Source organism: Erythrolamprus reginae, chromosome 5 (genome assembly GCF_031021105.1).
Source record: "Erythrolamprus reginae isolate rEryReg1 chromosome 5, rEryReg1.hap1, whole genome shotgun sequence".
NCBI lineage: Eukaryota > Metazoa > Chordata > Lepidosauria > Squamata > Dipsadidae > Erythrolamprus > Erythrolamprus reginae.
This window is the reverse complement of record NC_091954.1, coordinates 13,856,858-13,881,799: the sequence shown is the minus strand read 5'-3', so window position 1 is coordinate 13,881,799 and position 24,942 is coordinate 13,856,858. Positions and strand designations below refer to the sequence as shown.

General features: G+C 39.9%; 1 protein-coding gene across 10 annotated transcripts in view; it reads right to left on the bottom strand.

The window, feature by feature from the left end:
- Positions 1-854: 854 nt before the first annotated feature.
- Positions 855-24,942, bottom strand: part of CAMK2G (calcium/calmodulin dependent protein kinase II gamma) — a 323,775-nt gene continuing 299,687 nt past the window's right edge. For 5 of the 10 annotated variants that reach the window (XM_070752089.1, XM_070752091.1, XM_070752093.1 and 2 more), the window contains 4 exons: positions 18,562-18,637; positions 15,605-15,699; positions 7,758-8,002; positions 855-3,331 (listed from right to left, as the gene is read on the bottom strand). In XM_070752089.1, coding sequence (XP_070608190.1) covers positions 7,770-8,002; positions 15,605-15,699; positions 18,562-18,637 — 404 coding nt within the window. In that variant the 3' untranslated portion in view covers positions 855-3,331; positions 7,758-7,769. Of the gene's footprint in view, positions 3,332-7,757; positions 8,003-15,593; positions 15,700-18,561; positions 18,638-24,942 lie in introns of those variants that run through there. The other 5 variants (XM_070752090.1, XM_070752092.1, XM_070752086.1 and 2 more) reach the window with 3 other exon arrangements.

The following is a 24,942-nucleotide window of genomic DNA, read 5'->3' as shown; positions in this document are numbered from 1 at the left end:
CAGTGGAGCGCCATTTTGCAATCTGCGGTGGGTTCGTAAGCCGAAAAAAGTTGGTAAGAAGAGGCAAAAAATTTCCGAACCCCGGGTTCGTATCACGAGGGGTTCATATCATTAGGGGTTCATATCACCAGGTACCACTGTACTTTTAAAAGGTATTTTATTATGTGATTGCTTTTTGATAAGGATTTCACATACTGGTGGTTATCAGAAAATGTACTTATCCCTAAATAAAAACATGTGGTTTGTTCTTTATTGATGACCATTTGCTAGCTGGGGAATTCTGGAAGTTCAAGTCCAAATATCTTCAAGTTGCCAACGTTGGGAAACACTGATCTAGATGCCCTGCCAATCCCAAAATCCTGAGACTGTAGAATTGAGAACATGCTGAAATTGCTTTTATAAATGTAGATATTTCTGTATTTGTATGTTTGTTTTAATCTGACTATATATAAATTATACACCAAACAGCTAAACCTCATTATACAATCCTAAGTGGAACTACATATTTTCAGATATTTGGAGCTGCAATTGGTGCAGCATAAAAGCTTAGTAAACAACGGAGATTTAAATAAATTAGTGGGTTCTTCACCTTAAATATTTGGCTACGATCCTGACATTGCTTTATAGGTAATTTCAAACATGCTTGGGCATTATTTTCAGCCACTGCTTGGTAGATCAGTGGCCATAACCTCAGTTCGGCAAAGCTACATACATAAACTCATTTATGTCACTCAGCTGTTTCCAGGTGTACAACACTTTTGCGCATACCTCGCTGCCGTCTTGATAAAGAGACATCTCCAAACAGCTCACGCTGTTTTCTCAGGCACTCAGAAAAATAGAAGATTACTATCTGATATATTGCACCATTTAAATGTTATTTTATTAAATATGTTCAGTTCAAGGTTTGTAACAAAGCTATGAAGGTTCTATTAACATTCAGGAAAAAAAAAACTAACTTTATTTGTATTATTTCACTATCATGCAAAAAAATTGCATCAAACGTGTTCCATTTCCTGTGTAAAACTGGACATGATATAGATGCTTACATTAACCTCATAGGAGAACATTAAGAAAGCCAAAGGTCTATAGCTGTGTTTGATAATGGCCATACCAAGCTAGGATTCTCGTTAAATTGGAACAGGTCTTACAGACGATAAAAACAAAGACAAAACAACTCAAACGGTTCCAAAAATATGTTTTAAGGATGCAGATACTCAATACAGAGGGATTATTATAAATAATCAGATAAAGACAAGAAAAGATCAGACCTAGAGAAGCATGCACATCTTTTATTACGGAGTGTGACTAATTTCCTGATTCCTCACTTTGTAACATTATTCTTAAAAATCCTAGTAAAGTTGTCAGGGGTTTTATTACTTCACACACTTAGTCCTAGATATGTTCTATATTAGATTTATAGGAAAAGGTGAAGTTTTTGTCACCTTCCAGATGCTGTTGAATTAACTTCACCCATAACCCAGCTCACAAGCCAATGGTGAAGGATACTGGGAGGTGTCACAGGTTCTTTAGTCCCAGTACAACATCTCTCTCGTTTGAGAAAATATTCCTTCTTTTCATAAAGGAAAAGGGAAATTTGCACAAACCTCTGCAAGAAGGAATGCTTTTTTCCTGCACCGAGTCATAAGCTATCATAAATATTAAGGAGCTGAGTTAGGAGTTTCTCAAGGTATTTCCCTTCCAATTCATATTGAAATTTACACTTTGTATTTTTCCTAAATTCCATTAAATTCACTCTCTATATTCTGTTTGATTAGACCGCAACATTATTCACAGTCCTATTTCTGATACAAAGGGAACAAGAATGGAATTCCGTGTTCTCGGTTCTAACGAATGGACATAATAAAAATGATTGACGCGTATTGTGCACAAGGGGCAGAGAACGTCACGCTTTAAATCTGATCTTGGAAATTTATTGGGAAGGCTTTTTATCCCACTTCTACTCAGAGAAAAAATAATAGTCAAACTATAAAGCTGACGGACACTTCTGATGTCGGAAAGAAAGAACATTACTTGCTTTCTAGCAAAGACAATAAATATGGTTGGTGCAAAAGTTCTACGTTAATGTGGTTAAAACAAGCTCCCCCACGCAAAAAAAAACCCTACGTAACAACAGGAAATAAAGCAATGTCAAATAGACTGGGCTACTGAAAAAAAGCACTTCTGGAAGTGGCTGTTTCCCTTTGCTAGTTTTATCAGAAAACCAATCAAACCGGGAAACCAGCTAGCCCCATAATTATAGAGAGATTTTTTTTTTTAAAATTCATAGATAATATAGTATTTTAGTATAACACACAGACTAAATTGCACACCATACAGGAAGCAAATGCATTTTGTGTGCAAATCTTCAGGGCGGAGTGTAACAAAGCTTTTCAAACTGTTTCCTAAGGAGCACGTAACCTGCAGCACTCTGGATCCCATCTATTCTAAACAATAAAAAATAAAGTAAGCCATTCACATAATATTATATTTTTTTTTGCCCTCTTTTTTAAAGATTATTTGCTTTTTAAACTCTATCCTTATAAGTTGACTTTACATCATCGAGGAGTGGCTGTTTGTAAAAATCAGTGCATCTCTGAAGCTCCTATGCTAACAAAACCAGCTCATACTTGGTTCCTTAAAACATTCTTGTTCATTTTTTAAAAAATTATCCAATCCATCAGTGGGAGCCAGTAGCCATTGGCTCATCTTTACTGCTGACGTCTGGGCTCCAGTTGGCTGCTGGATGGCAGCAGTGTAAGAAAAGTCCTCCTGCTTCACCCCCTTTCTTCATGCTGGCCCTAGTGAGCTCGCCACCACCACCAGCCGTGTCTCACTGATTCAAGCAGCAGCATCACCCGAAGACAAGGTCAATGTCCACTGGGCCTCCAGCACGGTGCTGCCGAAGAGGCACAGTCTCTCGCTCTCAAACTCTTCCTCTCTCTCCCTTCCTTTGCGCCAATTCTGAAAGATGCTTCACAGCTGTCGCTCCATCCTCAGCCCTGCAAGGGGAGGTGCTGGATCCTCCCCGTCACAGATGATCTCCTTTTCTATACAAACAATATGGGTTTTTTTTTTTTAATTCTCTCAGGATTTTATAAGACACCTTCATACAGCAGAAACAGACACGATGGATCCATGGAAAAACAACAGAAAGGCGGCAGCACCCGGAGCATCAGATTCATGCAGGGTTTCGTGCATTTGGCTGCTGCCGGTTTGTAATTCATTATTTCTTTAAACGTCAAAACGAACATGACCGTTGCTGTAATTCAGGGACTCCAGAGCTGCTTGCTGAGAAGATATTTGCCCTCCCGCTGAGTATCTCCGAAAACTGCTGCAATCGGAAAAGAACAAGCATCAAACCGTGGGAGGAAAAACAACCGGGTCAATGGAATCCCAAGGCCTGGATGGTTACACCGGCATTTAAGCTAACATATTAATCGTAGTTTACAGCACACAGTAGTTAGGGGATACTCCTCCCTATTCCACTTCATTACAATTAATTATTAAAATCGTTTCTTTAAGTTATTATTCCACTGGCTGTAAGCTATCTCTAGCAATCTAAAATACAGTGATCCCTCGCCACTTTGCGGTTCCACCTTTCGCGGCTTCTGTGCATCGCGGGTTGCTGCTGGGGCTTAACCTGGAGCAGAGCCTCCGGGAGCCCCGCGCGAGGGGGATTTCCCGCATGCACACATTGTTTGTTTGTTTGTTTGTTTATTTATTTGATTTGTATGCCGCCCCTCTCCAAAGACTTGGGGCAGCTAACAACAGTATAAAAAGACAATGTAAACAAATCTAATATTAAAAATAATCTTAAAAACCCCGATTTAAAGAACCACTCATACATACAAGCATACCATGTATAAATTCTATAAGCCTAGGGGGAAGGGAAATTTCAATTCCCCCATGCCTGACGACAGAGGTGGGTTTTAAGGCAAGGAGGGTGCAGGCAACTCTGATATCTGGGGGTTCCAGAGGGCCGGGGCCGCCACAGAGAAGGCTCTTCTCCTGGGTCCCGCCAAACGACATTGCTTAGTCGACGGGACCTGGAGAAGGCCAACTCTGTGGGACCTAATCTGTCGCTGGGATTCGTGCGGCAGAAGGCGGTCCCGGAGATATTCTGGTCCGATGCCATGAAGGGCTTTATAGGTCATAACCAACACTTTGAATTGTGACCGGAAATTGATCGGCAACCAATGCAGACTGCGGAGTGTTGGTGTAACGTGGGCATACCTAGGGAAGCCCATGATTGCTCTCGCAGCTGCATTCTGCACGATCTGAAGTTTCCGAACACTTTGTCCCTCACTTCCACCTTCTCTCTTTACCTCTTGTCTCTCTCTCTTGGGGAATCCTCGCGAGGGGCTCCTGGAGGCTCCGCTCCACACCCAGCAGCAAAGCGTCGCTTTGGCAGGACAAGGCAGGTGCGCTGCTGAGTTGGCCGGTTCCGGCAGAGGCAGTGGCGGTGGGAGTCTGGGGCGTGGACGTGACATTCCTGGCACTGCTGCTCCTTGAAGGGAAGCCGCCGGAGCCACCTCAGCAGTTGCCGCCACCGCCGCCGGGAACAGCTAACCCAGCGGCGCGCCTGCCTTGTCCCTGCCAAAGCAATGCTTTACTGCTGGTTGTGGAGTGGAGCCTCAAGGAGCCCCTCGCGAGGATTCCCCGAGAGCGAGGCGGAGGTAGAGAGACGACAGGTAAAGAGAGAGGGAGGGGTGATTGAAAAGTAGGTTTTAAAAAATGGGTAAGAAATGAGGAAACTGATAATGTAACTCCATTAAATACCCCAAAATAGGCTGTTGCCAACATTAAAATTAAGCCCAAGAAGGAGTTTAAGAAACTTAAAACTTTTAAATAAGTTGAAAAGGGACAAAAAGCAGCACTTGCAGGATGTCAAGAGAAAAGGTAGGTTGGTCTGTTGGCTTTTTAAAAAAATAACTCATCAATTTACATACATTTTAAAGGTTGGGGGTTCTTTGCATGTCCTCATGAAGGGAACTCAGGTTTTTAAATTAGGAAACCATGCCTGGAACTATTAGAAGACAATGTTTCTTTGTCCCTGCTTCCTTAATGTTCTTTTTCTATGCCCCTCTGCAAGGGCAGATAGGAAAATTCAGCAATCCACTTGAGCTACTAAAGCCATTGAGATAAAAGTTTAAATGAGTATAATGCCCCTGTCAGCCCCCATAATCAATGCTAGTTTATAATGCTTAGTTATAACTAACCCAGTTATGCTAGTTATAATTAACCTATTTATAATACTAGTTATAATTAAACCAGTTATAATGCTAGTTATAACTAACCTAGCTATAATGCTAGTTATAGCTAACCAAGTTGTAATGCTAGTTATCAAGCTGAATCTTTTTTTTTTTTGAATAATAAGGTATCTGTCTTCATTGCTTAGTTTCTGTCTAAAAATGCCTAGAAGGAATAGTTCTGGTTCAGTTGTAATCTTTGTCGATATGACTTGGGTCCATTATTCTTTTGATTTGTGTCCAAAAATTTTGGGCATATGTACAAGTCCACCACATATGATAATATGTTCCCTGTTTTTTTTTACATTTCCAACATAGAGATGATACGTTTGGGTCCATTTTAGAAAGCCTAGCTGGTGGAAGGTGCCATCTGAATATCATTTTGTATAGATTTTCCTTGTAGGATACAGCAAATGTCATTTTATAATTAATTGTAAATATTTTTTCCCATTCTGTAAGTTTTATTGCGTATCCAAAGTTTTGTGTCCATGCAATCATGGATCCTTGAACTTGCTCTTCTATAATATCCTGTTTTAATAGATAGCTATATAATTTAGAGATCATTTTTATGTTAGATCCAAATATTATTAAATTGAGAGGATTGGTGTTTTGAAAGCCAAGTGTACTTTTGTGTCGTTTGTACTTTGTGTTTATTGGTATGTATGTGAACCAGTCTATAGGTATTCCGTTGTCTTCTAATTGTTGTCTAGTGAGAATATTATCATTAGAGTCTAGTAATTTGGAGAATCAAGATGAATCTTAAGGAACAGCAAAGATTGGTCAAGTAAGAAAGCTGGAAGTTCTACTGTGATTCATCAGAGCAAAATAAATTTCAATAAAAGCTACTTTTTAGCTTAAGTTTCCTCAGATAATTTTTGATATCTTTGGAAATGGTGAGAGAAATTGAACACCTTGATTAATGTTATACAGCTTTTATATATTGCTAGTTGTATAGCTTTTACCTTGAAAACATACCCCAATAAAAAGAAGCCAAGTTCTATTACTTGGGGATTGTCAAGATGTAGGTGTTTTAATTCTAAAAAAGCATTGTCCTGCGAGACTAAAGAATTGCTCTATCCCATTTAGTTCTTTGGAGAGAAGAAACAGGGAAAATAGGTATTAGGTATCTTTGCTGCCTTGAGTTATTTATCAAGAATTTTTATTTATTTATTGTGAGAATAGACTTTTAACCGAGGTCTTAAAAACTTGGGGAATCAAATATGGTCATGATAGTTGAAGCACATATCAAATATGCTATCCAATCTTACAGGGGTGACCAGTGAACAAACAGAGCTGGCTTCTGCCTCAATAAATGAGAGACGACTGAACTGAATCCTTTGGTTCTCTCTGGGATGAGGGCGATTCCTAGGTCCCATTGTTTCGGACAATCTGAAGAACAAGGACATTTGAGCCATTCGCTCCTTGTCTATCAAAATTTTTCAACTCATTTCACTACAGTATGAACTTCTTCTCTATCAGCTTTTAACTTACATACAAGAAGAAAGTCTCACTGGAACACCCTTCCGATTAAAAGTATTATAGTGAGATCCATTGCATTGGCTCAAAAGGTCTTTCCCCCCCTTCTATTAAGACTTACTAACACGAATTAGTATATGTGTACGTTCGCCTTGCATGCTTTCCCTGTCTTCTCTGCACCCCTGGTCACCTGTACCTTTGGTACCTCTACTTACGAACTTAATTCATTCTGTGACCAGGTTCTTAAGTAGAAAGGTTTGTAAGAAGAAGCATTTTTTCCCATAGGAATAATTGTAAAAACAAATAATGTGTGTGATTGGGGAAACCACAGGGAGGGTGGAGGCTCTGTTTCCTCCCAGAAGATTCCTACAGAGCCCCCACGGAGGGTTTTCCCCTCCTTTTCCAGCCCTGTTTCCTCCCAGGAGATTCCTAGAGAGGCCCCATGGAGGCTTCTCCCCATCTTTTCCGGCCCTGTTTCCTCCCAGGAGACTCCTAGAGAGGCCCATGGAGGTCTCTCCTTGCCTTTTCCGGCCCTGTTTCCTCCCAGGAGATTCCTAGAGAGGCTCCATGGAGGTTTCTCCTTGCCTTTTCCAGCCCTATTTCCTCCCAGGAGATTCCTAGAGAGGCCCATGGAGGCTTCTCCCTGCCTTTTCTGGTTACAGTTTCGGAGGCTCAGGTTTGTAAGTGGAAAATGGTTCTTGAGAAGAGGCAGAAAAACCTTGAACACCTGGTTCTTATCTAGAAAAGTTCGTAGGTAGAGGCGTTCTTAGGTAAAGGTACCACTGTATTTGTGTGGCTGAAGGGACTGGATACTGTAGCCTAGAGGTTAATTCTCTGCCTTACAAGGCCAACGTTGCAAGTTCATAACTTACCATATCTATATTTTCACGCATTTCTAAATTAACTATATTTCTTAAAAATGAACAGAAAATTTTTTAATACCTCAATTTCCCTGCAAGGGGGACCTTGTCCAGCTAAGCATTGCTCGATATATTCCTAGCAGCACCTGTAGACTTTCCGTATCAAACCTACCCATTTTTAGCTTCATTGGAGCGGAGCTGCAGGAGCCCCGGAACAATGGTAGTGTACATTCAGCCACTTGCCATCACGGCGATGCCAAACACGGGTCTCTTCGGACTGCATGGTGCGTGGCCGGCCCTGGCCATCAATATATTGGGTCAAACGGATATAGGCAATACATGCTGCATCATCACCAATAACATGAACATGGGGATTCAGGATGGTAGTGTGGATTGGTTTGCTGTTCTTGGACAGTACTAGGGAGATACAAAAAAAACAATCAAGATTCTTCTCAACTCACCCAAGAGAAATTGCTTCTGTCAGTTATAGCTTGGCAACCACATAGTCCATCTTCGTCCCATTTATTGCTTTCTTCCATCTCAATTGGGGACACAGCATCCACATTTCCCTCTTTTACAAACACTTTTTGCCCCTAACTTTTCTTTCCCTAATCATAGCAGAGTTCCACTACATCCGGCATTTCAGACACTTTCTCCATAAATTCTAAAAATGATATTTCTTTTCCTGCTGTTCTGAATCTAAATAATTCTCGGAAGGACAAAAATAATGGTTTTATTATTTATCAATTGGATTTATATGCCGCCCCTCTCAGGGGAGTAGGGGCGGCACATAAAATGAATTTAACATAACTCTACTGCTCAAAAAATAAAGGGAACACTTATCCTAGATCTGAATGAATGAAATATTCTCATTTATATATATATATAAAAACTTGTGACATATATATTTATGATGATTCGACACAAATAACATGTAACCCTTCCCTGGTACAGAGCTGAAGGGATTGGATACTGTAGCCTAGAGGTTAATTCTCTGCCTTACAAGGCCAAGGTTGCAAGTTCAAGTCCCAGTGAGGGTATGGCTAGCTGATGAGGCCAAAATAAGGCCGAAATAGGTCTATCCTAGTCTCCCTTAATTTTCAAATTCAGCAGAAACGTGACACATACAGAATATAGTTGTCGGTTATGAATAAATTAACTGCCTTGGAAATGGCCCTGGGTTGGACCGAGAGGCAAAAAAGGAGCTGTGATGTTCCTTCAATATACCAGGGTGATTCGACACAAATAACATGTAACTCCTTCCCTGGTACAGAGCTGAAGGGTTTGGATACTGTAGCCTAGAGGTTAATTTTCTGTCTTACAAGGCCAAGGTTGCAAGCTCAAGTCCCAGTGAGGGTATGGCTAGCTGATGAGGCCAAAATAAGGCCAAAATAGATCTATCCTAGTGTCCCTTAATTTTCAAATTCAACAAAAACATGTGACACATACAGAATATAGTTGTCGGCTATGAATAAAATAACTGCCTTGGAAATGGCCCTGGGTTGGGCCGAGAGGCAAAAAAGGAGCTGTGATGTTCCTTCAATATACCAGGGTGATTCGACACAAATAACATGTAACCCCTTCCCTGGTACAGAGCTGAAGGGATTGGATACTGTAGCCTAGAGGTTAATTCTCTGTCTTACAAGGCCAAGGTTGCAGGTTCAAGTCCCAGTGGGTATGGCTAGCTGATGAGGCCAAAATAAGGCCGAAATAGATCTATCCTAGTCTCCCTTAATTTTCAAATTCAGCAAAAACATGTGACATATCTATATACTGTATATATATATATATACATACATTTTAATGCACAATACAAAACTAAAATCAAAAACAAATATGAACACATTTGAAGAAAAAAAAGAAAAGAAAAGACAAAGAAGAAAAGACAAGAAGAAATTTAGAATAACAGAAGTAAAATAAAATAACAGTTGGAGAGATATTTTGCTTTCTCCTTCTTTCCTTTATATTTTATAGATTTACAATATAATATTTAACTTGTGGATTACCATATCTATATTTTCACGCATTTCTTAATTAACTATATTTCTTAAAAATGAACAGAAAATGTTTAATACCTCTTTCCATTTGAAACTTATAATTAAAAAAAGTATCATAAAGAAGGAAAACTTTAAAGGTATAGAGACAATAATAACAAAAGAAACAGGGCTAACAAAGCAATTCTAGTCTATAAAGATTATGGCATGACTGAATTAAGGAAAAATGTCTTAATTTCAATTTTGGTAAAATTCCTTTTTGCGATGTGGGCAAAAGCGATGTGTCCTCAATTCTTCTCATTTTTTGTAGCCATTTATACCATTTGTCCCAAATTTTGTAGAAGACTGTATCTTGAATATTTCATTTGCACAACTATTCCATTTGCACAACAGCATGTGAAATTGACTGTCAATCAGTGTTGTGTCCTCAGTGGACAGTTTGATTTCACAGAACTTTGATTTACTTGAAGTTATATTCTGTTTTTTAAGTGTTCCCTTTATTTTTTTTTGAGCAGTGTACAGTGTTCCCTCAATTTTCACGGGGGATGCGTTCTGAGACCGCCCACGAAAGTTGAATTTCCGCAAAGTAGAGATGCGGAATTACATACACTATTTTTGGCTATGAACAGTATCACAAGCCTTCCCTTAACACTTTAAACCCCTAAATTACAATTTTTCCCTTAGCAACCATTTAGATTATTATTCACCATATTTATTTATTAAAAAATATATTTATTAAAGGCGGATGAGTGTTTGGCGATGAGATATGATGTCATCAGGCGGGAAAAACCATGTATAGGGTAAAAAACCTCAAAGTATTTTTTAATTAACATTTTTGAAAAATCGTGGTACAGTGTTACCTCGATTTTTGCGGGTTCGAACTTCGCGAAACCACGGTTTTTCAAAAATATTAATTAAAAAATACTTTGCGGGTTTTTCCCCTATACCATGGTTTTTCCCGTCCGATGACGTCATATGTCATCGCCAAACTTTCGTCTACCTTTAATAAATATTTTTTTTAATAAACGTTAATAACTAAACATGGTGAGTAATAATCTAAATGGTTGCTAAGGGAATGGAAAATTGCAATTTAGGGGTTTAAAATGTTAAGGGAAGGCTTGTGATACTGTTCATAGCCAAAAATAGTGTATTTACTTCCACATCTCTACTTCGTGGAAATTCGACTTTCGCGGGCAGTCTCGGAACACATCCCCCGTGAAAATCGAGGGAACACTGTATAGACTTTCCACGAAGTTTGAACCCGCGAAAATCGAGGGAACACTGTATATACAAGACAATCCACCTTTGCCTCTATAGAATGTAATAGAATGAGGAGCATTATTGAGAAGACAAACACGGATGAGCAACAGAAAGAGGAAGGCGACAGTAACTTGACCAGCCTAAAGGCAGCCTCTGTCTGCTTTTGGGAAGCTATCATAAGGCAACAGACATTTCTTTGCTCCTATCTGGCTGTTAAGAGAGGAATGTATTATAGAGGTTTCTGCCCATCCACACAATGGAAACCAGGGATATCTTTACATTGTATTTCCATAGTCCCTACATGTTACTTTTACATGATACCTACATATGCCATACATGATACAGTGATACCTTGTCTTACAAACTTAATTGGTTCCGGGACGAGGTTCTTAAGGTGAAAAGTTTGTAAGATGAAACAATGTTTCCCATAGGAAACAATGGAAAAGCGATTAATGCGTGCAAGCCCAAAATTCACCCCTTTTGCCAGCCAAAGAGCCCGTTTTTGTGCTGCTGGGATTCCCCTGAGGGTCCCCTCCATGGGAAACCCCACCTCCGGACTTCCGTTGCCAGTGAAGCACCCGTTTTTGCGCTGCTTGGATTCCCCTGCTGGGATTGCCCTGCAGCATCACAAAAACACGGAAATCCAGAGGTGGGGTTTCCATGGAGGGGAGCCTCGGGGGAATCCCAGCAGCACAAAAACGGGTGCTTCGCTGGCAACGGAAGTCCAGAAGTGGGGCATCCCAGTGGCGGCGGTGGGTTTGTAAGGTGAAAATAGTTTGTAAGAAGAGGCAAAAAAATCTTAAATCCCGGGTTTGTATCTCGAAAAGTTTGTATGATGAGGCGTTTGTAAGACGAGGTATCACTGTACTTCAAATCCTACCAAGGAAGAAACTTGGTAGCAAAGCTTTTTGCCAGAAAAGAGAAGCAACCATGGATTTATCTGGCATGAAGCAATTGTCCCCCAAACTGAGCGAAAGTCAATCTGGGTCTCTACAAAATGTGATAAAATAATTGGGGCTTCATAAAAGAGCAGAGAGCCATCCCCTGCACAGATCTCCCTATAAATATCTCCGTGTAGGAAAAGGGAGAAAAGGCCTTGTTTTCATAGCACATTTGTTTTTCGTCTTCTTTTCAATCACAGCTTTTGGGAGAAAAACAGAAGGAAGATGACAGGAGACAACCCCAAATACCCACACACAAAAGGACAGTTCTGTAACAAATACTTTTCACATGTTTTCTCAGTAACATGGTATTTATTAAGGATAAAGGACTTAATTTCTCCATGATTTTACTTGGCAAGAAATGAAATTTTAAAATTCTTCTTCATTCATAATACCGTGATACCCCGTCTTACGAACTTAATTCATTCCGTGACGAGGTTCGTAAGTAGAAAAGTTCGTAAGATGAAACAATGTTTCCCATAGGAATCAATGTAAAAGTGAATAATGTGTGGAATCACAAAACTCACCCTTTTTGCCTTGTGCTGCTGGGATTTCCCAGAGGCTCCCCTCGCTGGGAAACCCCACCTCCGGACTTCCGTTGCCAGACGAAGTGCCTGTTCTTGTGCTGCTGGGATTTCCCCGAGGCTCCCCTCACTGGGATTCAAAGCAGTGCCGGCAAAAATGAAGGGAATCCCAGGGAGGGGAGCCTTAGGGAAATCCCAGTAGCGCAAGAACGGGCGCTTCGGCTTGCAACGGAAGTCCGGAGGCGGGGATTCCCAGCGAGAGGAGGCTCAGGGAAATCCCAGCGCTTTGGCTGGCAATGGAAGTCCGGAGGCAGGGTATCCGAGCGTTGGTGGGTTGGGTTCGTAAGGTGAAAATAGTTTGGAAGAGGCAAAAATCTTAAACACCAGGTTCGTATCTTGAAAAGTTTGTTAGAAGAGGCGTTCGTAAGACGAGGTACCACTGTACTTTTAAAAATTTACCCCGCATCTGTCCTTAATCTACACTACATATCTACACTAGTATAGCAATTATGATTAGGAAAGAAAATATGTTTTAGCCCTATCCTTCCTCCCCTACAAATCAACTTTTAAGATGTATGATACAAATAATCCTGTCTCTTTCCTTCACGATTTTTAGTTTTCCCCCCTTAAGAGTGTTTCTGTGATAAGTATCATTTTTGTGTATGTCTAATCAGAAAATAGAACAAGCCAATCCAGTTTTGAAAACACTTTAAATATAAAGATTTCCCTAACTAGTCAAAATATGGCAGGCAATTTGGCAAATTACATCCAATCTTATGACTAAAATAAATGTTTTTAGCAGCTCCTTTGCATCTATCTATGTGCAAATGGGCTGGTATTTTTGACTGAGTTTACATCACATCATCTAATTCTGTCCAAGAGCAATTGCCATTTGTTAAAGTCAGTGAAAGTCAACAAGTTTCAGGAAGCTTTGGGGTTTCCCCCCAAAAAAACAAGGTTCTGTTTGAGATTCAGTTCCAGTCAGGCAATCTTTGAAATGATCCATGCCAAACTGAAGTATGAAACCTGAACTCATAATTGAATGTTATTAGCAGGGGTCCTGAAACTTGGCCACTTTAAGACTTGTGGACTTCAACTCCCAGAATTCTCCAGCCAGCAGAGCTGGCTGGAGAATTCTGGGAGTTGAAGTCCACAAGTCTTAAAGTCGGCACGTTTGAAGACCTCTGGTTATTAGTGTTAAAATGACGGCACTGCCATATATGAACCAATGTGAGAGTGACTGCCTGTCCCAAAAATCCTAAATGGTTTGGGAACTAGAGTCAAACCAGGCACCTCTTTCCTCTCTATATCTTCCCATCAAAGAAGAGGAGACACATAGTTTGCAAGTAGAGGGCCTACTCACTCCTTTCCCCTTCTACACCTGAGGATCTCCACTTAAAAAGACCTGCTTGGAAACTCTTGTTCTTGCTATTTCCCCAAACATTCCATTTCTGAATAGGTTGTAATTTTGCTTCTAACATTAATTCAGGGTTATTTTTTTTCCATATTGATTGCTGCAAAGTATTTTAATATATATTATTCTGTAAAATGGTCTGAAATTATTGAAGCGTAGCATACATTCCTGAAACAGATGAAATTAAAAATAATTAGAGCAATTTGCTATAATTTTCTACTTTTGTAGCTCACTAAGACATATTCTCCTCGTTGTTAAATAATAGAATAGGCATGATACTCCTTTTACTGTAAATTGCCAACAGACTTCAGTGGTTGTCAATATAATACTTTTAATTAATCTGCATTCTATTTATGATATTTAATTAATACATGCAGTGCATTAGTAAGATACACAAATGAAATCTTGATGTAATTAGATATATGACCATATTAAAATTGATTTCAGTGAGTTTTGTTTATCATACATTTGTGCTTATTAAAGCGGAGAATGATGCCTTTAGATCAGTGTTTTTCAACCAGTGTGCCGCAGCACACTAGTGTGCTGCGAGACATGGTCAGGTGTGCCGCGAAGCTCAGAGAGAGAAAGAAAGGAAGAGAGAGAGAAGGAAAGAGAGAAAGAAAGCAAGAGAGAGAGTAAGAAAGCAAGAGAGAGAGAAAAAGAACAAGAAAAAGAAAGGAAGAGAGAGAGAAAGAGAGAGAAAGAAAGCAAGAGAGAGAGAGAAAGAGAGGGACGGAAGGAAGGAGAGAGAAAGACAGCAAAAAAGAGAGGAAGGAAGGAAGAGAAAGAAAGAGGGAGGGAGAGAAAGAGGGATGGAGAGAGAAATAGAGCGAAAGGGAGGAAGAGAGATAATTTTTTGTCCAAACTTTTTTTAGCTGCCCCTCCCCCCCCTCAATGTGCCCCAGTGTTTCGTAAATGTAAAAAATGTGCTGCGGCTCAAAAAAGGTTGAAAATCACTGCTTTAGATAGGCAGGAATTTTTCAGGGTTTTAAACGCTTTTTAACTTAAATGTTTAATTTATATGTCACTCATCTCACTGTCAAGGTACTCTGGACAGCTCTTGACCCTTTATAAATCAATTAAATTAAATTAATTAAATAAAATTTAGAGCAGATGTGTCCAACCTTGGCAAATTTAAGACTTGTGGACTTCAACTGCCAGAATTCCCTTGCATTCTCCAGAATTCCCAAGATACCATTAGATATCCAAACTCTAGTGCTATAAAACAAGTTGTTATCACAACTTGGCTGTCACACAGCTTGGCTATCACAGAGACAGAAAGCTGTAGCAAAGTGCACATGCTTTATATACAAAATTTGGAAATAAAGAGAACAAAATGGAGGACACGGAACAGATTTGTCCAATCCCAGAAACAATCTAGGAAAAAACGGAATGAATTTTGGAAGTGTATACAGTAGTCCCTCGCTATAGCGCGCTTCACCTACTGCGGCTTCACTTCATCGCGGGTTTCTGAGGAAGTCGATCGGCAGATTTAAACAGCCCGCTGAACTCGATCGGCAGGTTTTTTAAAAAATAAAATAAAATCTAAAATTGTAAATACTGTATTTAAATACTGTATCTAAAATAAATACTGTGTGGGAAGGGTTTATAAACACTTAAAACAATGAAAACTTACCAAACAATTACAATATAAATACTTAAATAAGTACTATCAGTCGATAAATTCCCCATCGCGGATTTCACCTATCGCGGCCGGGTCTGGAACGTAACACCAGCGATAGGTGAGGGACTACTGTATATCAAAGTTACCATGTAATCCTTATTGACAGCTAGCCCAGAGCTGGACATGAAATCCCAGGCCATTTCCTACCCATGGAGAGAGGGGAAGAATCATTATGAATTTGCCAGTTATCACTACCACTCACAGTTCTCAAAGTAAAACTTGTGGAAGTCCATCCCCTCCACGAGGTTTCCCAGCGCTTCAGGTTCAAATGAGGTCAGCCCAGGGTCACAGATCTTCCTATAACAAATGAAGTAATCTGGTCTCATTGGCATCTAATCCTTGAAGTCATTTATCAGACAAACCGCAACTATTATCACATGTTGTTAGTCCTATGCCACTTTGGTTTTCCCTATCAAAAAACCCTGAAGCAGCTTCAAATATTAGGATACAATCATTTATTCTAATTACTTCTTGCTTTAGAGAAGATCTTAACTCTCTCTTGGACTGACAAAATAGATAAGAGAAATTATAGGAAAACAAACCTTGGGGGGGGGGGAATCTGTTCTAATTCCAAATTCAATATACAGTGATACCTTGTCTTACAAACTTAATTGGTTCTGGGATGAGGTTCTTAAGGTGAAAAGTTTGTAAGACAAAACAATGTTTCCCATAGGAATCAATGGAAAAGCGATTAATGCATGCAAGCCCAAAACTCACCCCTTTTGCCAGCCGAAGCGCTCATTTTTGCACTGCTGGGATTTCCCTGAGGCTCCCCACCATGGGAAGCCCCACCTCCGGACCTCTGTGTTTTTGCGATGCTGCAGGGAAATCACAGCAGGGGAATCCCAGCATCGCAAAAACAAACGCTTTGCTGGCAATGGAAGTCCGGAGGTGGGGTTTCCCAGCGAAGGGAGCCTCAGTGAAATCGCAGCATCGCAAAAACACCAAAGTCCTCGAAACCCCACCTCTGGACCTCTGTGTTTTTGCGATGCTGTGATTTCACTGAGGCTCCCCTCGCTGGGAAACCCCACCTCCAGACTTCCGTTGCCAGCAAAGCACCTGTTTTTGCGCTGCTGGGATTCCCCTGCAGCATCACAAAAACACGGAAGTCCGGAGGTGGGGTTTCCCACGGAGGGGAGCCTCAGGGAAATCCCAGCAGCGCAAAAACGGGTGCTTCGCTGGCAACAGAAGTCTGGAAGTGGGGCATCCCAATGGCGGCGGTGGGTTTGTAAGGTGAAAATAGTTCGTAAGAAGAGGCAAAAAAATCTTAAACCCCGGGTTTGTATCTCGAAAAGTTTGTATGATGAGGCGTTTGTAAGATGAGGTATCAATGTATATTGGTTTTACCTGTGATTCATTTCCAAGTGCATTTATTTATGCCCATTTCCTATTCCCATTTGGACTCAATACACACAGACACACAATTTACTCCTATTTACCTAGTCATTTTCAGATTAAATAACCACTTATTCAGAAAAAAAACCCTAACAATATTTTTGTATAGAGCAATGAGTCTGATATAATGAGTGAGTGTTGCTTCAAGCTTTCAAAATATTGATATTGTCAAGCTGCATTTATTACATGTGATTCATACTGGTTCTAACAGCATTAAAAAAAAGATTCACTTATGTCTGTCTGGTGCTCTAGCTTAAAAATACAAGGGCACAATTGACAGTCAATGGTATCATCAATGCATTACAAGCAGCGGCAGGTTGCACTTACCCGCTTACCGGTATGCTGTGCACGCATCCTCCCAATTTGGGTGGGCGTGTGTATGTGTTCCCCGTAAGATTTTGTTTCTGCACATGTGCAGGAAGCAACACCCCCCCCCCTAAATTCAGAAAAAAAGATGGCACTCCCCAACGGACCGGTGAAGACGGCACCAGAGCGTTTGTGTGCAAATTGCACAATCTGGCAGCCGCTACAGGAACAGAGTCATCTAGCGCACCGGTAGGAACCTACCACTGGTTACAAGTATTTCTGGCTATTATTCATTTATTTATTTGCTTGCTTGCTTGTTTGTTTATTTATTTAATTGGATTTATATGCCGCCCCTCTCCGAGGACTCAGGGCATCTCACTACATATAAAAAACAATGCAACATCATACTCCAATTACAGTGGTACCTCTACTTAAGAACTTAATTCATTTCGTGACCAGGTTCTTAAGTAGAAAAGTTCGTAAGTAGAAGCCATTTTTCCCATAGGAATCAATGTAAAAGCAAATAATGTGTGCAAACCCATTAGGAAAGAAATAAAAGCTCGGAATTTGGATGGGTGGAGGAGGAGGAAGAAGAGGAGGAGGACAGTCGCTGCCAAAGGAAGAAGGTGAGGTGAGGGGAATCAAAAAAATCCAAAACTTTAAGGCTTAAAAAAAAAAGAGGGGCTCTGAGGCGGTGAGGAGGAGCACGCGCCTCCCATACACCCGGCGCAAAGCTGCCTCCCATACACTGCGCCAGAAAGAGAAACCCACGAGGAATGGCAGGAAACTGGCTGGGCCTTCGTGCCGCTCTCAAATCTCCTGGGAAATTTTTCCGAACTCGGGTTCTTAAGTAGAAAATGGTTCTTAAGTAGAGGCAAAAAAATCTTGAACACTCAGTTCTTATCTAGAAAAGTTCTTAAGTAGAGGCGTTCTTAGGTAGAGGTACCACTGTAATTCAAAACAGTGAATCTAAAACTCCCGTAGTATTAAAATCAGTCATTGCCATTCACACAACAAACATACAAGCACAAGCTTTCATAGCTTAAGTCACTAATTATAGATAGTCCTCATGTAGCTATAATGGGACTGGCAACTTGTTTAAGCCAGTGTTTCCCAACCTTGACAACTTGAAGATATCTGGACTTCAACTCCCAGAAGTCCCCAGCCAGCATTTGCTGGCTGGGGAATTCTGGGAGTTGAAGTCCAAATATCTTCAAGTTGCCAAGGTTGGGAAACACTGGTGTAAGCAAAGCAGACACTAAGTGAAACTGTAGTTGTGCTTATGATCTGTCTTCAGCTTTCCTTTGCTTTACAGGCCTGCAAAAGTTGTTTAAAAAATGCAAGGATTGCTCACGAAATTACTTCTTCAGCGCTGTCGTAACTGTGAGTGGTCACTAAATGAGGACTAAGTGTGTGGTCATTTTGATACATAAAGGACTTCTGCATTTCTTCACTTACGTGTAAGCCTCAAAGTCCCCGTTGTTGATTGCTTCGATCAGCTGCTCTGTTATCTTGATGATTTCTTGCTTACGCACTGAGGACAAGCATAAAAAAAGACAATTTGAAAACACTGGAATTATGAAAAACTATACGGTGCATAGGTTGCTCCTTATCAACAGGGCAACTACTAGTCATTGCAGGGGCAGCTGACTTTTTGCATTCCAGAAAAGCAGCAGAGTAATGAGCTTAACAATGTCATCTGGCAGGCCCCAGGGGAAGAGCCTTCTCTGTGGTGGCCCCAGTCCTCTGGAATCAACTCCCCCCGGAGATTAGAACTGCTCCCACCCTCTTTGTCTTCCATAAACTACTTAAGACCCACCTATACCGCCAGGCATGGGGGATTTGAGACAACTTTCCCCCAGGCTCATTATATTTTATGTTTGGTATGTATTTGCTGTTTGGTTTTTAATTATGATAGGGTTTTTAGTTTTTTAATATTAGATTTGTGCCATTATAATATTGTTTTTATCATTGTTGTGAGCCGCCCCGAGTCTTCGGAGAGGGGCGGCATACAAATCTAATAAATTATTATTATTATTATTACTATTATTACTATTATTATTAACATTATTATTATTAACCACTTGGAGAAGGGGTGGATAACTATGGCTCCTTTACGACCTGTGGATTTCAACTCCTAGAATTCCTGAGCCAGTGTAGCATAGCTGGCTCAGGAATTTTGGGAGTTGGCATCTACAGGTGATAAAAGGGGTCGATATTTTCCTATCCAAATTGGAAGGATGGTGTCTGCTGTTAAAAGGAAAGAGCTCAGGAAAGAGGCTGTCCCATTCAGAAAGTCAAGGTATTTGTACTATATTTAAGACATAATCCATGTGGTGGCGCAGTGGTGAGAGTGCAGTACTGCAGGCTACCTCTGCTGATCACTGGCTGCCAGCAGTTTGGCAGTTCAAATCTCACCAGGCTTAAAGTTGACTCAGCTTTCCATCCTTCCGAGGATGGTAAAGTGAGGACCCAGATAGACTGACTCTGTAAACCGCTTAGAGTGGCCTGTAATAGCATTGTCTAAGTGCTACTGCTATATTATTATTATTATTATTATTATTATTATTATTATTATTATTATTATTATTATTATTATTATGTCAATACAACACAGCAAACGAGATCACTATGCTGGATTTCGTATTTCATCACTAGTCGGGCGCTTCCCAAGCACCTAGGACTGTGTGATGTAGTGGCAAATTATGTTTGCCGATCCCAGTAAAGCAGCCTTTTGCAATTGACAGATGGAGATTTTGTCAATTCCGATGGTTTTCAAATGTCCGCTGAGATCCTTTGGCACTGCGCCCAGCGTGCCAAGTACCACTGGGACCACTTTCACTGGCTTAAGCCAGAGTCGTTGCAGCTCGATTTTAAGGATCTTTGTATTTCACTAATTTCTCTAGCTGCTTCTCCTCGATTCTGCTGTCTCCTGGGATTGCAATGTCGATGATCCATACTTTCTTTTTCTCCACGATCACAATGTCTGGTGTGTTGTGATCGTGGAGAAAAAGAAAGTATGGATCATCGATACATTATTATTATTATTATTATTATTATTATTATTATTATTATTATTAATTACATTTGTATGCCGCCCCTCTCCGTAGACTCAGGCAGTCTATAGAGTAGTAATGTTCCAAGAATCAAAGAACAAATATTGAAACATCATCTTTGGGATGAGAAAAAGTCACCATATAATGCAAATCTGAAGAAATGGGCCGATTACAGGTTTATCGTTGGTTTATTATTCCTTCAGAAACTAAACAATTGTACCAAGAATGTTCTCTTTTTTTCATCCAATAGCCACAATTGGCTTTTCACTGACCGGAATACATTTAAATTAGATATCATCAGTAAAATCTCCTTTTTGAAAAAAAATATCCATCAAATCAGACACTACAATTTTGAGGAAGATATCATCAATATATTAAACTTTTAATCCTAAAGGCAAAGTATCATCTCTTCAACCTGGAACTAACTTCTCCATTTCAGAATTCACTAACCTTTATATCCTTATATGCTTATACTATCCTAAGATTTTTATTAATATTGCTTCTTCATTGCTTATTTGACCCCTATGACAATCATTAAGTGTTGTACCACATGATTCTTGACAAATGATTTTATTTTATGTACGCTGAGAGCATATGCACCAAGACAAATTCCCTGTGTGTCCAATCACACTTGGCCAATAAAAATTCTATTCTATTCTATTTAGAAAAAAACCCTGTCTACTGGAACAGCACAAAGAACTGTCACAAGATAGACCAAGTCATAGATGGTGTAAGATAATGTCGTAGGAACCCACTACTGGTGTAAGGTATAGGATTACTGTGTTGGGGATAGCCCAAAGTTCAGACTTTGTCATGCAAATACTCTGAACCTGTGTACACAAATAAAACTGTGTTACTCCATCCCTTTGCGGTCTTCATTCTCAAAACTGGTGGGCTCATTCAAGCTGCAGCAATTTGGTGGCAAATTCTGGAAGGTTTGTATTCTGGCTATTTTAGGGGCTGTACCCTTGATTTCATGCTATGCAGTTCTAGTTTAAACTACAATTTATATTTTGTAAACTACTGTGGTTCTGTAGAATCCTGGGTTATAGTAACTATGATTTGTACTGACAAACTCTAGAAATATCATCATCATCAATGGGAGCGTCTGTACAATCTGAGGTTGGTGGGACAAAATGCAATCTAGGAAGAAGCTTAATTGTGTTTGTACTGAACCAGATAAGATTATAGCAAGACCACCGGTTCTTTGAAACTTCCAACAAATTATGCAAACATGGGACTTCAGTTACAGAACTTCAAACACGTTAACAAAAGCTTTTCAGAAGCTGCCTCCAATGTCTGCTTGGTAGCTTAAATCAGTGTCTGCTTGGTAGCTTAAACCAGTGTTTCCCAGCTGCGAGAGCAATCATGAGCTTTCCCAAATATGCCCATGTTACACCAACACTCTGCAGTCTGCATTGGTTGCCGATCAGTTTCCGGTCACAATTCAAAGTGTTGGTCATGACCTATAAAGCCCTTCATGGCACCGGACCAGATTATCTCAGGGACCGCCTTCTGCTGCACGAATCCCAGCGACCAGTTAGGTCCCACAGAGTGGGTCTTCTCCGGGTCCCGTCAACTAAACAATGCCGCTTGGCAGGACCCAGGGGAAGAGCCTTCTCTGTGGCGGCCCCAGCCCTCTGGAACCAACTCCCCCCAGATATTAGAATTGCCCCCACCGTCCTTGCCTTTCGTAAGCTACTTAAAACCCACCTCTGCCGCCAGGCATGGGGGAACTGAGATACTCTTTCCCCCTAGGCCGTTACCATTTTATGCATGGTATGTCTATGTATGCTTGGTTTTTATAACAATGGGTTTTTAATTGTCTTTAGTATTGGATTATTATTGTATACTGTCTTGTTATTGCTGTTAGCCGCCCCGAGTCTCCGGAGAGGGGCGGCATACAAATCCAATAAATAATAATAATAACCTTGGCCACTTGAAGATATTTGGACTTCAACTCCCAGAATTCCCCAGCCAGCATCCGCTGGCTGGGGAATTCTGGGAGTTGAAGTCCAAATATCTTCAAGTGGCCAAGGTTGGGAAACACTGGCTTAAATAAATGATTTAATGACAACTTTTTTTTTTATTCCTGAATAAAGTTGCTAATTCTCCTCAAAATGTCCCAAGTGTAGTCTCATTCTGCTAGAACTAGGATTTCATTTGAAGAAACATTTTCATACCTTATTCAATTGGCCTTTGTGACTGACTATTACTCCCCGTTTTATGTATATCACAACAGCTTTTACCTCGGCTCAAAATTCTAACTCTCAAGGAAATTACCTAAGGCAAAGTTTTAAGTGCACACAGTAAGCATATGGTTAGAATTCAAATACCCTCCAGCTGAGCAATACAGTATATTTAATATCTGTTTCTGATTTCCTCCATGACAGAAATAAATAGCTTCAAAAAAACAATTTTTCATCTGTAGGCCCTGAATGTTTACAGACATGTCATGCAGATGATAACCAAAGGTACACTATGCTATTGTTCATTCATGAACAAAACCAACTCTGCCATCATTTTAAAAGTCTTATGAATGATATCCACTGGTGCAATGCATTACATATTATGCTATGCTTCTCTTTATCCAATTACAAAAAAACCATGCAATTCCATCAAATGCTGTTGGTTATGACCTATAAAGCCCTTCATGGCATCGGACCAGAATATCTCTGGGACCGCCTTCTGCCGCACGAATCCCAGTGACCGGTTAGGTCCCACAGAGTTGGCCTTCTCCGGGTCCCGTCGACTAAACAATGTCGTTTGGCAGGACCCAGGAGAAGAGCCTTCTCTGTGGTGGCCCCAACCCTCTGGAACCAGCTCCCCCCGGAGATCAGAACTGCCCCCACCCTCCTTGCCTTTCGTAAAGTTCTTAAGACCCATCTCTGCCATCAGGCATGGGGGAACTGAGACATCTCCCCCGGGCCTATACAGTTTATACATGGTATGTTTGTGTGTATGCTTGCTTTTAATAATGGGTTTTTTAGTGTTTTTTAAATTATTAGATTTGTTCTTACACTGTCTTTGTTATTGTTGTGAGCCGCCCCGAGTCTACGGAGAGGGGCGGCATACAAATCTAATAAATAAAATAGGAAAGTGAACACAAGAACAAGGGGACACAATCTGAAGTTAGTTGGGGGAAAGATCAAAAGCAACGTGAGAAAATATTATTTTACTGAAAGATTAGTAGATTCTTGGAACAAACTTCCAGCAGATGTGGTTGGTAAATCCACAATAACTGAATTTAAACATGCCTGGGATAAACATATATCCATTGTAAGATAAAATACAGGAAATAGTATAAGGGCAGACTAGATGGACCATGAGGTCTTTTTCTGCCGTCAGTCTTCTATGTTTCTATGTTTCTAAAATAAATAATAAAAGCAGGCATGTGCACTTTATCTTCCTGTCTGTCAAACCTTTCTGAAGTCAGAGAGCAAAATGTCCATGACAACTTTAATGCTTACCAAATTTTTTCCTGGTTTCCTTCCAAGAGTTTGTATAACAACGCTCCTTGCTTTCATGAAAACCTTGAGCTTGAAGCCATGGAATATCTGGGATGACCAAGGCCTTTGTCATCTACCAGTTGCATAGTGGTTACTGTGTTCCCTTAGCTAATCAATACATTAAACCAGTGGTTCCCACCCTTTTTTTGGCCATGTCTCATCTAAACATCTGTAAAATCCTGATATACTTATTATTCAAAAAGTGAATAAAGGAAGTGAAAAAAAGTGAAATAAGGAAGCCTAAAAGGCCATTAAGGTTTCCTTCCTTCCTTCCTAGGTTTAAACAAGATTCCTTCCTAGGTTTAAACAAGGTTCCAATTGCCCCCATAAAAATGAAATTGCCCCCCTGTGGAGTGTGGGTCCCACGTTGGGAACCACTGCATGAAACCATTTGTGCTAGAATGGATTAAAAGGCAGTTAGATCGAATGGCGTCACAAATGGAATTTATGGATGAAGTAGCACTTTCTAAATTCATATACTCAGAAATACATTATTTCTGGCCAATTGCTACTTTTGTTTTGCTTAGCATCAATAAAACAATGAACATTGTCAAGAGATTGTACACATGCCAGCTACTAAATTGTGCCCAAATAGACTAAACATCTCAACCAACAAGAAAGAAATGTCATATTGTACTGTATTTTCCAATAATCTATTTTTTTCTCTTTCCTACTTAACTGAGACATTCCCCCCCACTTATTTTATATACACAAAAAACATTACATAACATAATAACATATAATAATAGGAATCCTAAGTACCATTTCGATTCTAGCTCAAGATCAGTTCACAAAATTTTGTATACCTATAATATAAATATTTTCAAATATAATTGTAATTTGTATTTTATACTTGTTTCTTCTATGTACATCTACTTTCTGGTCAATTTTATGTATATGTCATATATCTTTTTAATGGATTTTTAAAACACCTATTGCCTTTTCCATTTCTATATCCATCCATCCATCCATCCATCCATCCATCCCTATCTATCTATCTATCTATCTATCTATCTATCTATCTATCTATCTATCTATCTATCTATCAGATTTCTATGTCGCCCCTCTCTGAGTACATACATCTAACAAATTAATATTTACACTTTTCGTAAATCATATTATAATACAGGTCCAGAAAACGGTTGGGGTAATGTGTTTTCTTAATTTTTTAATGAGTTTTATTGTCCTTTTAAATATCTGCTGTGTTTACATTAAAATATCCAATTATGTGAAATTCTTCATATTGTAATTCTATTATTTATTTTTGTGTATTT